The 15,302-nt window shown below is 39.0% G+C and overlaps 1 protein-coding gene across 1 annotated transcript in view; it reads right to left on the bottom strand.

Moving 5' to 3' along the window:
• Positions 1–12,198: 12,198 nt before the first annotated feature.
• Positions 12,199–15,302, bottom strand: part of LOC124776325 — a 413,854-nt gene continuing 410,750 nt past the window's right edge. Inside the window, exon 26 of the mRNA XM_047251263.1 lies at positions 12,199–13,448. Coding sequence (XP_047107219.1) covers positions 13,155–13,448 — 294 coding nt within the window. The 3' untranslated portion in view covers positions 12,199–13,154. The remainder of the gene's footprint in view (positions 13,449–15,302) is intronic.

The raw sequence follows: 15,302 nt of genomic DNA, 5'->3' as shown, positions 1-15,302 counted from the left end.
TTTACTATTGTAGTTTGTCGCAGCATGGATTAGCTATCCTTCATTATATTAAAATGTTGCATAAAAACACACTTCTTATTTTTCTAACAAGAAGTGCTGTTATGGAACCGCATGTGAAAATAGGGTGCAGGAGACTGCTTGATGACATTGGACTAACTTTCCTTTCGTTTACCACGTGTGCCATTTCAGTCTTGTTGTCTACCTGTATTCTGAAGAATGAATATTAAAAAATTCCAGAGATTTAACTGTAGTTTAAAGTGTGTATGAGTGTGTGGGCATGTGCATGTGCACACTTGCCCCAGCTTTTTCTGGTTTTGGAAACAATACTATACCTTTCAGACTCAAATTAAAACCATACCCAGTTAGCAGTTTGGTGTACAAATAATTGTATTTGGGTATTCCGGTTTGCGTTATGGATATTATTATTTTTTGTAGAGCCATCTGTACAGAAAAAACTGGTTAAATTGCATAAATACGAGGATTGACTGAAAAGTAATGCCTCCAACTTCGTAACTCTTCAACAGTTGGCAGCATTGTTCCATAGCCTCTTCTCTACAGTTCCAGTTGGCGGGAAGCCTTAGCATTGAACAGTTGTGTTGTTAACAGTGTAAAGTATGGAACCCTGCGCAGATAATCGGTCAATGCGATTTAAGAAACGTACAGTCACTGAATTCTTGACAGCAGAAGGTGATTGTGATGATGAGAGTACTGTGTGTCATTGGGCGAAAGTTGAGGTGGGAACATCTGACCTGCGTGACAGAGTTGGACTCCTGTGACAGCAACCACAGAGTTTTACAAGCAAAATGTTGACAGATTGATTCAGGACGATCGTCGTATCACTCAGAGAGAGATTTTTACAAGAACGTGTGGGTCGCATTTTTGCTTTGCTTGGCAATCGGAAGATCTTTGCACGATGGGTAGCCCGGATGCTGACTTGTGAAATGAAAGCGCACAGATGTTACGAGAAGGAAGGTGATACCTTTCTCCATCCAATTGTCACAGCAGACGAAATGTGGGTACACCATTACAACCTGGAGACGAAACGTCAGTCTGTGGAATATAGACACAGTCTCGCACCAGAAAAAGAAATTAAAGACGCAGCCTTCAGCTGGAAAAATCATGGCCACAGTGTCCTGGGACGCAGATGGTGTTATCAATGTTGATTTCCTTGATCGTGGAACAATAATAATTTGAGTGTTACATCACAACGCTGCGAACTCTGAAATGATGGCTAGCAAGGGCCCGAAAAGAAAGGAAAATGTTTTCTTGCAGCATGACAAAGCCAAACCACATACTTCACGTGCCACCACAGCAGAAATTCAGAGACTGAATCTCACCACCCTATGGCATCGTCCATACAGTCCAGATTTAGCACTGTCTGACTTCTATCTATTCCCGATAATAAAAGATGATCTGCGTGGACATTATTATGCTTCTGATGAAGACGTTGAGAGAACTGCGAGACTGTGGTTGCGGAAACTGAGCGTCGACTTCTTCTGTGACGGCTTCAGAAAATTTGTTCATCATTGGCAGAAGTGTATCCAATTGGCTGGTGATTATGTGGAAAAGTGAATATTGGTAATAACGATCACAGTCTAAGGATTATTTCTGCATTTGATGTATTAAAATATTCCCATCCAAACCCAATTAACGAAGGTGGAGGCATTTCTTTTCATTCAACCCTCGTATTAATGATGCAACAAAAAAAGATGGTGACCGAATAACATGGAATTACTGCAGATTCTTTCAGTGTAACTACTGTTGTGCTAGTAATTATTTAAAACTGTCCTGAATCTTAAGTGCAAAGAAGACAAAGGCAGAAAATTGTGAAGTGTTAAATAACAATTTATTGTGGCTGCTCCTCTCAGTAACTGCATACTTAGATTCATTCCAGATTTCCACAAGTTTCTGTTTTATGATCTGTTTGTTTGCCTCAAAGTGCTTGTCTTTGTGTGTATTGCTTGATGTACATTGTGTCAGGACATACTCTGTGAAGCAACAGTGACTATAACAGTGCTTTATGTACACTTAAAATTTACGAAAGATTGATGCAGATTTTGGTATTGCAAATGCCTGCCTTTGAAGAAATGAGTGAGTAATTATTTTCTTAGGACAACAGTGTTGCAGCATGCATGGAAAATGAGGATATATCCCCTGAGGAAAAATGTGAAACTGTCAAGAATCTTCGACTGCTGTATTTACCTGATTATAAGATGAAATTTTTCCCCAAATTAGCCATTTAAAAAATACAGGGTTGTCTTATATTCACAGATTAAACTATTGCTGCTGAAGTCAGCAGGGGGCGGGGGGAGAAAATCACCAAACAGCTGTGTTCTCAGGTCACACTGTAACTACAACATATTCGGAAAAAATAGCCAAATGTGTGTGACAACAAAGATGTAAGTTTCACATGTCTTGCTAAGATGATGATGATGATGATGATTTAAAATAGTGATACCACAGACAGGCTAACTAAGCAAAAAAGTCAGTGAAGTTAGAAATTAATGAAAATAATTTCTTTTTGTGTATTTCTCCACATATTATCAAAGGATAGACAATGAATCAATGGCAAAGGCTCGATTATGGGTTGTCAGGGTCATTTTATACTCAGGTCAATACGTTATCTCTCACAAAAATGAATATATCGAAAGGACATCTCACTTGAGAAATATTAAAATTATAAGGAGACCGAATGGCCGGACATTACTTGCCTTCAGAAGACAGAATTCCAGTACTGCCAATACACGTGTGAAAGTGCAAAAAGTAGTCCAGCTTTTGGAACTATTATCTTCTTCAGAGAAGGAAGAGGGTAGGATGGTGTGGAGGTGGAGGGACAGTCCCTAATTAAGGTGCCCTTTCATGGGATGTGAAAGCATTCATGGACAATGAGCTGGCCGAGTTTAGTGACATTACATGGAATTTCATGTTCCATTTCATTGCAAAGTGTTAAAGGAAGAAACTGTTAAGTCGGATTTTTACTCAGTTCAAAGGAGGAAAGCTGCTTCAAAGCACTGGTACATTGAGGATCTCTTGCAAATGCATCACTTTTGGTATTATTTGTTATAGTTAAATGTTAAATAGTGATATTTATGGGTACAGTCTTTAGGTATTTGTATAAATTGTGTAAGATATAACTAAGACAATGCTGCCGTGTGAACTGTAACTGACAGTCAAGAGCTACAAAGTGAAAGGTAGCAGTTGTGTATGTGGGTACTGACAGTTCAAAAGGCACTAAAAAATTCGATGACATTTTTCCCTCTCCACTTGAGAGAGAGTATTTGTTTGATTTTGTGAATGTGACAGGGAATGTGGACCAATGAATTGCAAGCGTGCAATCTGTGTCACTGGCTGACTCCCCCTTTTTTGAAGATCACTATCAGAATTAATGCAGCTATTTTATGCACTTCTTAGTTCGTAAAAAAGAACTAAAGCTGGAGAGCACTGTGGTAATAAATCATGACGAGGAAAACCATATTCTATGAGATATAGCAGGCCATTTCAGTGTGTTGCAACAGCCGCAACAGTTACCAAGTCTGGCGTGCTTCGCATTGACAATCACATCCGATGTGAGTGTGAGAGGAGAGATGAAGAGAAGTTGCCAGAGAGAGTTGGTCAAACGTAGTTCACTGATAAACAGTGCAAGCTTCAGTACACAAATATCAACAGGTAACTTCTCTCACTAATTTTTGAACTTGTGTAATAATTATATCCATTCTGTACAGCCAGATTTTTATGCAAGATTGTGCTGCTTCTATTCCCCATGACAGAATACTAAATATGGTGATAAATTTATAGAACTGCACCTCCTGGATTTTAAAGGTGTCAAGACTCTGGGGTTTAATATTTGCAAGTCCCAATTTCACTTAAAGCTTTGTCAGTAGCTTGATTTACAGAGGAATATGCAACTAGTTTTTTGTATTTTAAGGATTGATTGCAGTAATCTCTTGCACAATAACTTCCAAGCATTGTATTTAGTAGTGCAACAATCGAATGGTTATCCTGCCTATTGCAGCCATTTTTTTTCCCCTCTGTATAATTTCTGTAGACATCATTGTGTACAGTTCCAACTAAAACAACATTAAGGATACATAGAAAGTAAAAATTTAGGAGAGATGGCAAAAGAGACACTCTGCCTCCAAAACTTCACAATGCTTCTCATAAAGCATTTACCCTGGCAATCTTGAAGACAGGCACACTTCTTATATCATGGTTTTATGCTACACTGAGCACAGCAGCAGCATAGCTTTTTCGTATAATGGGGCACAGACTTAATCACAAAAAGTCGTCCATTGTGTTTGCAGTGAACAGTATACAGACAATTTACTGGAAGGTGTACAACACCATACAGTCTGTGGGGAAATGTAATTTCTTTTGAGACTGATCACTTACCTGATGAGCCAACATGAACTATCTCATTGGTTTTAATGTCTCCTTAGGCTAATGGTTAGAATTGCTGTCTAGTGATTTGTGGTTCTTGGGTTCAATTTCTCCTACCCTCAAAATTTTATTCCACAATGAATACTGGAATTCAGTCCATCCAGTCTTATGAGACCAAAGGAGAAGTTGTTTGGGAAAATAACTAATAAAATTGGTGGATACACTAGCAAAACATCAGATTGGAAGACCTCTACCAGGGTGGAGCCGATAAGAGAGACTTATTTTTATTCATATAGTGCATATCGATAGATAATCAAAAGAAATTACAGACCTTCAGACATTTCACATATGCCCCAGGGAAGACACTGCAGTTTTGTAATGAACTTATCCTTCTTAATATGGAGAAATACTGTGGATGCAAAGCAAAATATAAACTTGCATACTGTTTATGCGTATACTTTCCTACTGAGAAGTTCTTTATTCAGTGGAACGTTATGCACTGTGTTTGCTTCTGGAGTAACCTAAACTGGGATTTGTTCTAATACTTTTTAGCAGTTTGTAGTTGTGTTCCCATTAGATTACAATCGAAGCAGGCACTTGGTGTGTATTGCAGTAAATGTATGAAAAATGTGGTCACTTTATTGACTTGGATGCACCATTTTTGAGAGAGAACTGCAAACACTGGTGGTTTGCATACGTCACTAACAAAGTGTAGAATTATTCACATTTTCAGATACGTCCCTAACATTTGTTGTTATTAATAAGTTAAAAAAAAGTCAGTTGTAAAATAAAACCTGAGCATTGAAGAGTTGGTGATCTGTGTAAATAAGAGAAGGAATAATACCTGATCAATTTTCCTCGAAAAAGACTGCAAGCAAAAGTAGCAAATGTTCTTGTTAAGGGACAGGACTAAGTAAAATGCTTGAGGAATGATTAAATGTGTCCCGTTATTATGAATGTCACTTCCAGAACTGTGGAAGTGCAAATATGGTAGGTATGTGTTCATATCACATTATCGGGGTTGGGCGCAACAAGTAAAGTTGTGAGAACAAAGCCTTTCGCGGCTACACTAATGCGTAAAACTTTCTAGGTTTTCTTGCCATGTCAATTCAGGATTTGACACAGCGAGAAAACCACGAATGTTTTACATAACCAAAGTTGTGTTAAATACATCTTCCAAGTCAAATGCAAACATATTTCAGGTTACTGACACAGCTTTTGCTGTGTATTTGGTGTAGTTACTAGAGGTTCACAGTGGGGTGACTGTTATTTTCCAAGTTCGATTTTTTTTTTTCCTTCCCCCTTTGTACTACACACTAATGTGGTTACATAGTATAAAAAATATTATTTTTGGTAATTTGGGCTCTTCTAGAAATGGGGAAGCCATGCCTCTAGGTCTCTACATTTGGAAGACAGAAATGATATAGCTGATTTACTTTTTTAACCAATTACTTTCAGTTTAATTATTGAATTTGTAGTATTAAGTGCAATAATTGAATTTATAACATTACCCTGTAGTTGAGGCAAGTATGATGAGAAAATCACATTTCCGTTAATAAACCCATGTTCTTTGATAATATCTCTTTCTATGCCATTTAACTTATGGTGATACTCTTGCTAGAAACTGGAGAACACACTGCTTTTGTTTCTCCCTTTTTTGTCATAAATAATTTATTGTAGTTCTTCATGAGTTTGATGATGCCTCTTTCTGCTGGATCATTTTCAACATTCAGTTTATTCACTACTTCTAAAGCAGTGACGAAATCTTCATTTATCATGCCACTATGAAGGAGCTGTCTTGAAACTTCTCACTCAGGTCCAGTCTGACAAAAAACTGTCATTTTATTGGAAACAAATTGTTTGATCCTATTACTGATGATTTATGTGATCTGATTGTTTTTTATTTTAATATTTCCATGATTTAACGCATTGACTTTTTAAGAAAAAAAAATCTTAAAATAAATCTGGATCAAAAATGCAAAGGTGATAGATCAGGAGACAGGTGTCGTAAATGATTTTTTCAGTTTGTGTGAAGCCACATGAAAGATGTCACATGTGGACCTTCAAAAGAACACTGAAATCCACAATTGCTCTTTGGTTGCAGAAGGGGCGAAGAATCACTCTTCAACATGCACAATGACAAGGAAAATACAAACTGCAATCTTTTCGTGGGGTGACAATTCGTATTCATCATGGAACACAAACATTTTGAAGCAATAAATGGTTTTTACCTTCCAGCTTGCATGATGGATAGTCCTTGGAACATGGAAAGGTATTTGGGAGTCATTGCTGTTTGACATCCTGTTCTCTTTTCTTTTTACTTGTGGGGATGTTATTTTTGAGACTACTTTATCAGCTGGTGTTCCTGGAACTTTCTGAAAATCAAGTAACTCTGACTTAGCACTTCTGGAAGATGACACCAGTTTGGTAAATCAGCATGAAAAAAAATATTAGAAAGATCTTAAAATACCAAAATGTGAATAGAAGACCGCACTGAATGAGTTGAGTTTTTCTCTTATTTTTGAATGTATTTATGTATAACATTTGTGTTATTAATTAAAAAATAAATAATTTAGTGATTTGTTGAATTTCACATTCACTTTGCTCTAGCCTCTTCCTAGCTATCCCTGCCCAATAAGATGTCCTTGTTTTGTTTCTCAAGCAGCAGGTAACTGATTTGGTGCATGAACCTTGGCTGTCTTTTCAACCTTTCGTCGATCAAAAACTTTTTCTTCTTCAGTGGTAATGATACTTAATGCATTAGAAGTCAGAATATCAAAAATTTATTTTGTTAAACAAAATCTGGCCTTTTTGCTTATGCCTGACAAACTTGCAGCATGATTTTGTAGTTTCCTCCATGCTGATATCAAACTTCTAATTTTGGCATGCTATTTCTCAGCTCCTGTGTCAGAATTTGTGCTTTCCCAACCAAATCATCACTGCTGCATGGATAGTGTAACATAGTTAATTTACATTTCTGCAAACAGTACAAGAAAACTGTAAATGATTTTTATGAAAATAATCAGTTTTTAAAAATGTAATTGGAAATCTGTAACAGGAGAAAATACACATAAGTGTATTCACCTTTGCAAGCCTTAGGAGCCAGTGGCTCTTTCTGGCAGAAGGGGTGAACAAGAAGAAAAAGAGTAAAGGAAAGGTCTGGTGAGGTTACATAAAAGTCGCCCAGAATCCCAGGTCAGGGGAGACTTACCAGATGGGATGAGAAGGAAAGACTGATTGTTGGGGACTGCACCAGACAATATTTGAAGACCTGAGAACTAAAGATGGAAAATAAGGTACTACATAAGACGGAGATTACTGAAAAAAACATCCTGCAAGAGTTCATAAGAGCAGAAAATTAAGTGCATTGTATGTGGTAGAGGCAGGAGGGCAGGAAAAAACTGACTGGTCAAAACGCAAAAGTATAGAAATCTAAAAGGGGATGAAGAAAGGCGTAGCTACTGAGAAGAGATGCTGAGACAGAAGAAGTTACAAATTAAGGCTGGGTGGCTGACGAGAACCAAGGACGTAGATTAATGCCAGTTCCCATCTACTGAGTTCTGAGAAACTGGTGTCTGGGGGAGAATCCAGATGGCCCTTGTTGTGAAACAGGTGCTGTGTTATGTTGCAGGGCACAATCTGCAACAGGGTATTGTGTCTTGTTAGTATAGACCCTCTGCCTATGCTCATTCATCCTACCATAACTTCGTGGTAGTCATGCCAATGTAAAATACTGAACACTACATAACAGCTGGTACACCACATTTGTCATTTCACATTTGGCTCTCCCTTTGATAGTACAGGGTGACACACAATAATGGGAATATTTGAAATGAGTAGTGGCAGCCATGGGCAGATGGCAGCACTGAGGGTTCATGACAGCTTGTAAACAGTCCGCCCAGTGGAACGGACAACAGCATGAATTAGCCATAAAAAACAATGATAGTTTGGTAGCGACGCAGGTGTTTCGACGTTTTTATGATTTAGGACGTCATTATGCCATTCCGCCGAAACATGATAAAATGTTGGATTAAAAACTTTGACGAGTCTGTAGAGCGTGTTGGGTTACAACAGTGGTATGTAGGCAAGCTTTGTCCAGTTGGATACACCACTTGGAATACTGTTTATAAGTGGTAGCACAACTTGTCAAATCACCAGACTGACACACACATCTGCAGTCAGGGTGCATGGGATAGCCATGAGTGTGCTCCTGGTGTCATACGGAATCGCACCCCAAACCATGACTCCAGTTGAAGGTCTAGTGTGTCTAGCACGCAGATAGGTTGACTGCAGGCCCTCAACTAATCGGCTCCTAACCAACAAATGACCATAACCGACACTGAGGCAGAACCAGTTTTCATCAAAAAACACAACAGACCTCCATCATGCCCTCCTATGAACTCTCACTTGACACCACTGAAGTTGCAAATGGCAGTGGTTTGGTGACAGTGGAATGCATGCTAGAGGGTGTCTGGCTTGGAGCTATCCTTGAAGTAATCTAGTTGTAACAGTTTGTTGTCACTTTGTTGCCAGGTGATACACAAATTGCTGCTGCAGATGCTTTACAATGCTTCAGAGCCCCACACCGAACACGAAGGTTGTCCCTCTTGGTACTGCCATGTGACTGTCCGGAGCCCAGTCTTCTTGCGACCGTACATTCTCGGGACCACCACTGCCAACAATTGTGTACAGTGGCTACACTCCTGCCAAATCTTTCTGCAATATCCCAGAAGGAGCATTCAGCTTCTCATAACTCTATTACATGACCTTGTTCAAACTCAGTGAGGTGTTGACAATGGCATCCTTGTCACCCTAAAGACATTCTTGACCAACGCCAACTCACCACATCCAATCTCAGAAGTAACTAACACTGCTCACGACCATTACATCATTTATTTAAAGCAAACATGATTTGTATACTCATAATCGTGTTACTTGTGCCATTCTTATGTGACTGGTGCGAAATTTGAAGAGACATCATCTTTCAGGTGTAGAAACATGCCTACAGACTTTCGTTTATCATACAGCTCCTCCTTGGTGTTGCAGTTTTTTTCCATCCGTGTCTTTGTTGTGACAGAGACTCTTTACAGCAATACATCACCATTCTCACCTCAGCCGTCACTAGATGTAATTGCCACACCAGCCTAGTTCAAAACCAGATTTCCTGAGGCATCAGAGCCAACACTAATATTACTGATCCCACCAAAAAAGAACTTAGCAGTACATCTTTTGTCACTTAGTATTATCCTGGTCTTCAATGTATTTATCAGCTGCTTTGATAAGGCTATGACTTCCTAAAATCATGCTCTGAAATGAGGTCCATTTTATTCGCCATTTTGCCTGCCATACCTAGAGTAGCTTTGTCAGCCTCCCAATTTCCACAGTGTCCTTGTCACACTCTATGCTTTTTCTGCACCCATTTCCCTACCCTGTGGCTCCTGCCCTGGAGACCATCCCTGCTGTTTCACCACAGGTGCCATCTGGATTCCTCCCTAGGCACCAGTTTCTTAGAACTCAACAAGTTGGAACAGCGTTACACCATGTCCTTAGTTCTCATCAGCCACCTGGCCTTAATTTATAACTTCTTCTGTCTCGGCATTTCTTCTCAGTAACTATTCCGTTCTTCACCCACTTTTAGTTTCCTATGTCTTTCGTGTTCTTACCTGTCAATTTTTCCCTGCCCCCCACTTGTACATGATGTTTTGTCAATAATCTCTGTATTGTGTAATACCTTATTTCCCATCTTCAAGCTCTCAGGTTTTCAAACCAACCTTGTCCAGAACAGTCCCCAAGAATGTCTTTCCTTCTCACCCTGTCCAGTAAGTCTCTCTTGACCTGGGGTTCTGAGCAGCTTTTCTGAACTCTCCCAATTTCCTAAACTTCACCAGTCCTTTTCTTTCACTCTCTTTCTTTTCCTTCATCCCTTCTGTCAGGAGGAGCCACTGGCTCCAAAAGCTTGCAAATTTCAATGTGCTTGTTGGCAACTCTATATCTCCTCCATATGGTGAGTAGCAATCTATTATTTCCATAATACTGCTGTTATTCCATCCTGGATGTTCTATAGTTCAGTTACATTATATTTTTAAGGTTTCTCTGATATTAGGTCTGTTGGACAAGTATCTGTCTTGTGTGTCTCTCTCTCTCTCTCTCTCTCTCTCTCTCTCTCTCTCTCTCTCTCTCTGATGGATTTGAGTCTAGCGCACTTGCATGAACTGACCTTGAACCTTTGTGCGCATGCGTGAATTTTTTTTCTGCCTGTTGATAGTGTCAGTTGCTGGCAAGCAGCAGTTGAGTGAGGTAGTGCTAGTATCGCGGTTTTCATTGCAAGGGAAATGATGAAATGGCTGGAGCAGTGTTACTGCATCAAATTTTGCCAGAAACAGGGCGAATAGCCAGGTGAAAACATTCGGAGGATTCAGATTTTGGTGACGATTCTGTGGGCATACCACAGATTAAGGAGTGGTACAACCGGTTTAAAGACAGCTACATCATCATTAGAATGTGAGCTACACTTTTGTCAGCCATCAACATGCCGAAATGACTAGGTCATTGCCACAGTCCTTCATGACAGTACTCCAGCACATTCCTCACCCTTGATTCGGACTTCTTTGGTGAAACCCAGATTGCTGTGCTTCAACAGGCACCTTATTCTCCTGATATGACCCCCTGCAGCTTCTAGCTGTTGGCCAAACTCAAGACGCTATTGAAAGGAATGCGATTTCAGACAAGAGAAGACACTATGGCAGCAACGACAGTCGAGCTAAACTCCATTCCAAAAGAGTTTTTCTGCATGTTCCAATAATAGTGGCACCACTGGGAAATGTGTGTGGAGACCCAAGGGAACTAGTTTGAGGGTGATTAGGTGTCCAACACCCCAGATAAGCCAATTGTGTCCACCCCCCCCCCCCCCCCCCCAGCCCAGCCCAGCCCTATTGTCAGATTTTTTTCTAACAGACCTAGTGAGTGACAGCTTGCTTCCAGCTATTTCATGGGTATAATATCCAAGTAAATAAATTTTCTTCTGTGAACAAATGCTTACATGCATTTGCTACAACTGCTACCTTTTCTCTAAAGTGAAAGACTGTCGGGATGGTGCAGACTGGGTCATGGACAGGAATCTCTCAGCCTGGTCTGTCTTCCTTCTGCCTGTCTCAAGGTCATTTACCTCTAGTGTCACCTAGTTAATGTGAATAGTGCTGCAAGAGTGCATTCTGTTAAGAAGACTGAAGTAAACAAACTACCTACACTGGGTAATGAATGAATCTGTCATGCAAAATTCAATATTTTTTGTAACTGATTGTTTTATTTATTTATTTGGATTTTCCGAACTTGAAGGCCCAAGGGCTCCTTCCGCTCATTCTACTGAGCCAAAATTTCACACAGCTTATTTTTACTTGAAGTGGAACCGAACTGGAGGATAGCTCAAAGAAAAGTAAAAAAGAGTGCCAAATAAAGAGTTACACGACTCCACAGGCAACTGCCATTCTATAGTTACCAAGGAGAGAATCTCTGTTTTGTAAACAGCAAAAAAAGTTTTGTAGTTGCCTATTAGAGTTCAGTTGTGTCAATAGAACTCATCACAATAATGTCAAAAACAGGTGAGAATGAAATTGAATTATACATGTACGCAGCTCCGTTGTATTTTTTCAGGTACTGTATCAAAGCAGTCACTTCTATTGATAAAAATCCTGTTCATCTCTATTTACACGAAAAGTTTGTGTTAGAAAAGGTGCTATGAAATGAAAAGACATTGAACATGTTTTCAATTTATATACAAACAATATTTTTATAAACATTATTACAATAATAAATAAACTGGCAGTCATATGTATGTATTTGCTTTAAACATAGCTTACTGGCTAACACACTTTCATGCTTAACAAGAAGACACTCGTTCTAGAAATTTACTCATTTGACAATAATAAGATTTAAACATGATTGTATCACTTACAATATCATTCATTCACACTTAAACTTTTTTGTGTGCAGCAGGTTCCTATATATATGTGAGAATAAATTTTCTACATTTGGAAACCCATCATGCTGAAGGTATGAAATCATGAGGCCACTTAGTTTTGTTTTTGACACTTTTGTGACCATCTTTTGACATTATTTAAACAGTGGGACATTATTGCACAGTGCACACACAAAACTTCCAAGTTTCAACTGTAATACTTTGTTCCTTTCAGTTCTGTAGGTTATGTATAACTATTGTCAGACTGGGGAAGGGGGAGGGGGGAGGGGTCTCTCATAACATTTCAGGAGTTTTCAAGTCTTTCTTTGTTACTTGAGGAACTGGCTAGTGTTAAAGTTTTACACATAGATCCTTAAACTGAATGTTCACATAACAAGCTTTACAATTGGCTTTGGTATCGACAAGTAATTTTAGGCCAGTATCATCTGTATCTGTGGAATAGCAAACATATCTTTCTTATCATAATGAGAAAGAGTACGAAAAACGTCAGTCTCTTACAGTATATGAGATGCCATTTACAATGCTTATTGTGCCTTTAACTATGTTGGAGGATGAAACAAAAACGGTTGCAATGTACGTACAATATTTTGTACACACAGCATGTCATGAATGGCACTGTAATATCATTATTGTTGTTAGTTTGAACTGTTTTTGTAGTGTGAAAGAGGTTATCCTCATCACTTTCTGATTTGACAGCAACAATTGTTTCTGATATGGTGTCAGAACCTTTGTGGGAGATCATTTTCACTTTTCACCGCATCAGAAATACAAGATATCATTCTTGGATTCTGAAATACAGCACTCAGCCAACAAAACTTGATAGGTCAGGCAGTTTAAATGCTACTCCAAGAGGTGCTGGACGTGGTGATCTCGGTCGTGGCCTAGGTCTCTGCCTAGGAGGGGGTGGCAAAAGACCTATGGGTACAGAAAGTTCTCTTGCTCTCGATGGCAATGGTGCAGCAGGTGAGTCGCCATCAGGTACTTGAAGCAGGAATCCACACTGTGCTGTGCATACATCGTCACGAAACACTGCATCGCGGCCTGAATCTCGCACAAGCTGACTGCAGTCCGATATCCTCAGCGAAGCACACTGTGCCTGAAAAATTAAAAAATACATCTTTGATACACTGTTGTTTTTAAAGTTGACTGCTTTGATGCTGTCCATCTTTTCCTATATTGTGCCAATCTTTTCATTCTGTGTAACAAATACACCCAACATCTGTATTACATTGTCTTGTCTTGATCTATGTTTATTTTTCCCCCTTACTGCTTCTTCCAGAGCCAGGTTAAGTATTCCTGGAAACTGGAGCAGATGTCCCACTAACCTCTCTCTCCTGGTAAGCAACTTCTATTCTCGCCCACTTCTTTTAGAGACTACTTCTTTTGTAGTTTATATGTCCACTTAGTTTTTAATGTTCTTCAATGACATCACATTTGCAGTGCTTCTAGTTTCTTCTCATTTGGATTTTCAGTGAACCATACTTCCCTTTCATACCGTTTTGTGTTCCAAACATACATTTTCATGAACTTATTCTTCATTTCCATATCATATCAAAATATTGCATCAGTAGAGACTTTTATTGAAGACAGCTTTCCTTGTGTGTGTTAATCTACTTCTGATACCTTCCTTGCTACAGACATTTTGCGCAGTCCTCCTTCCAACAAGGAGAATTGTTCCCCTTCTTCCACTACTTCGTCGTTCTCCTTTCTAGTACTCTTCATCATTTTTGTCTTCACTCAATCTATTGTTAAACCCCGTTCCATGCCTTTCAAAAAAACAGTTCCTCTAGGACTCCGTTACATCTAACCTGGAGGACTAGGTTGTCTGCAAAGTGTAACATTGCTGTATGTTCCCCTTGACTTTTATTCCTCACCTGTAATTTACTTACACTTCCTTTACTGCTTCTTCAACATACAAGTGCCAACCCTGCCTAACATCCACCTTAACATGAACTTGCCTTTCATTTTATTACATCCACTTACATTTTGTAAATGTTATAGATTACTCTTCTGTCTCTATACTATAGCCCCAATCTTCTAATGACTGTGAATGTCTTGTGCTATCTTACACTGATGAAGGCTTACTGTAGATCCACAAATGCTTAGGAAAGTATTCTGAGTTTTTTCAATCTACTACTTGTGAGCCCATGTGATGTCAAAATTCATTTCAGGAAAGGGAAGAAGTCCCAGAGAAGCAAACTGATTCTTCCTCCAACCTATTCTTCAGTTTATTAACATATTCAGCTATTTAAAAATGTGACTTAGCAAACTAGCTGTCACATTCATCTGCACATAGAGTTTTGACACAAACTCAAACTGGTTCCTATAGTTCCCATATAGTTCAATATCTTCGAAGAATATCATACAATCCTGCTGGCTTGTCTGAGCCCAGAACATTCAAATTCTGTTTGTGTTATTGGATCATCTGTTCCATATCAACTTCATCTTCTTCTATCTTTGGGACAGATCCTTTCCATAATAAGTCTTCAAGGTACTTCTGCCCTCTGACTGCCTTTTCTTCTGCATTTAGTAGTTTTACATCTGCACTTCCTAAGTTAGCACTTTTACACTTTACCTCTAAGACATTACCCTAAACCATCCTTTACATCACATCAGTTTTTCGTACAAGTGGCCTTTCTGGATATCTTTGCAAGCTTCTCTCACCTTTCTGATTACTTCCCAAGCAACCTATAGTACTGTATTCTCACTTCATTTGTAAGATACTTATAGTTCCTTCCTTTGCTCATAAGGTCGAGTATTTTTTGAGACATGCATGGCGGCTTCTTTCTTTTTCTATACCCACAGTTTTCCGCCATCATATTACATTCCTCTTCTACTGAATCACTCTTGACACTTACTCAGGCCTTCAGTCATAGTCTCTGAGAAATACCACTTCGTATCGCTATGTCCTATATTTTCAGTATTTAGTTTCATTTTTTTTTTCTTTTCA

The sequence above is a fragment of the Schistocerca piceifrons genome, chromosome 2 (assembly GCF_021461385.2).
Source record: "Schistocerca piceifrons isolate TAMUIC-IGC-003096 chromosome 2, iqSchPice1.1, whole genome shotgun sequence".
NCBI lineage: Eukaryota > Metazoa > Arthropoda > Insecta > Orthoptera > Acrididae > Schistocerca > Schistocerca piceifrons.
Note: the sequence above shows the minus strand (reverse complement) of the source record. Positions and strands in the feature narration are given on the sequence as shown.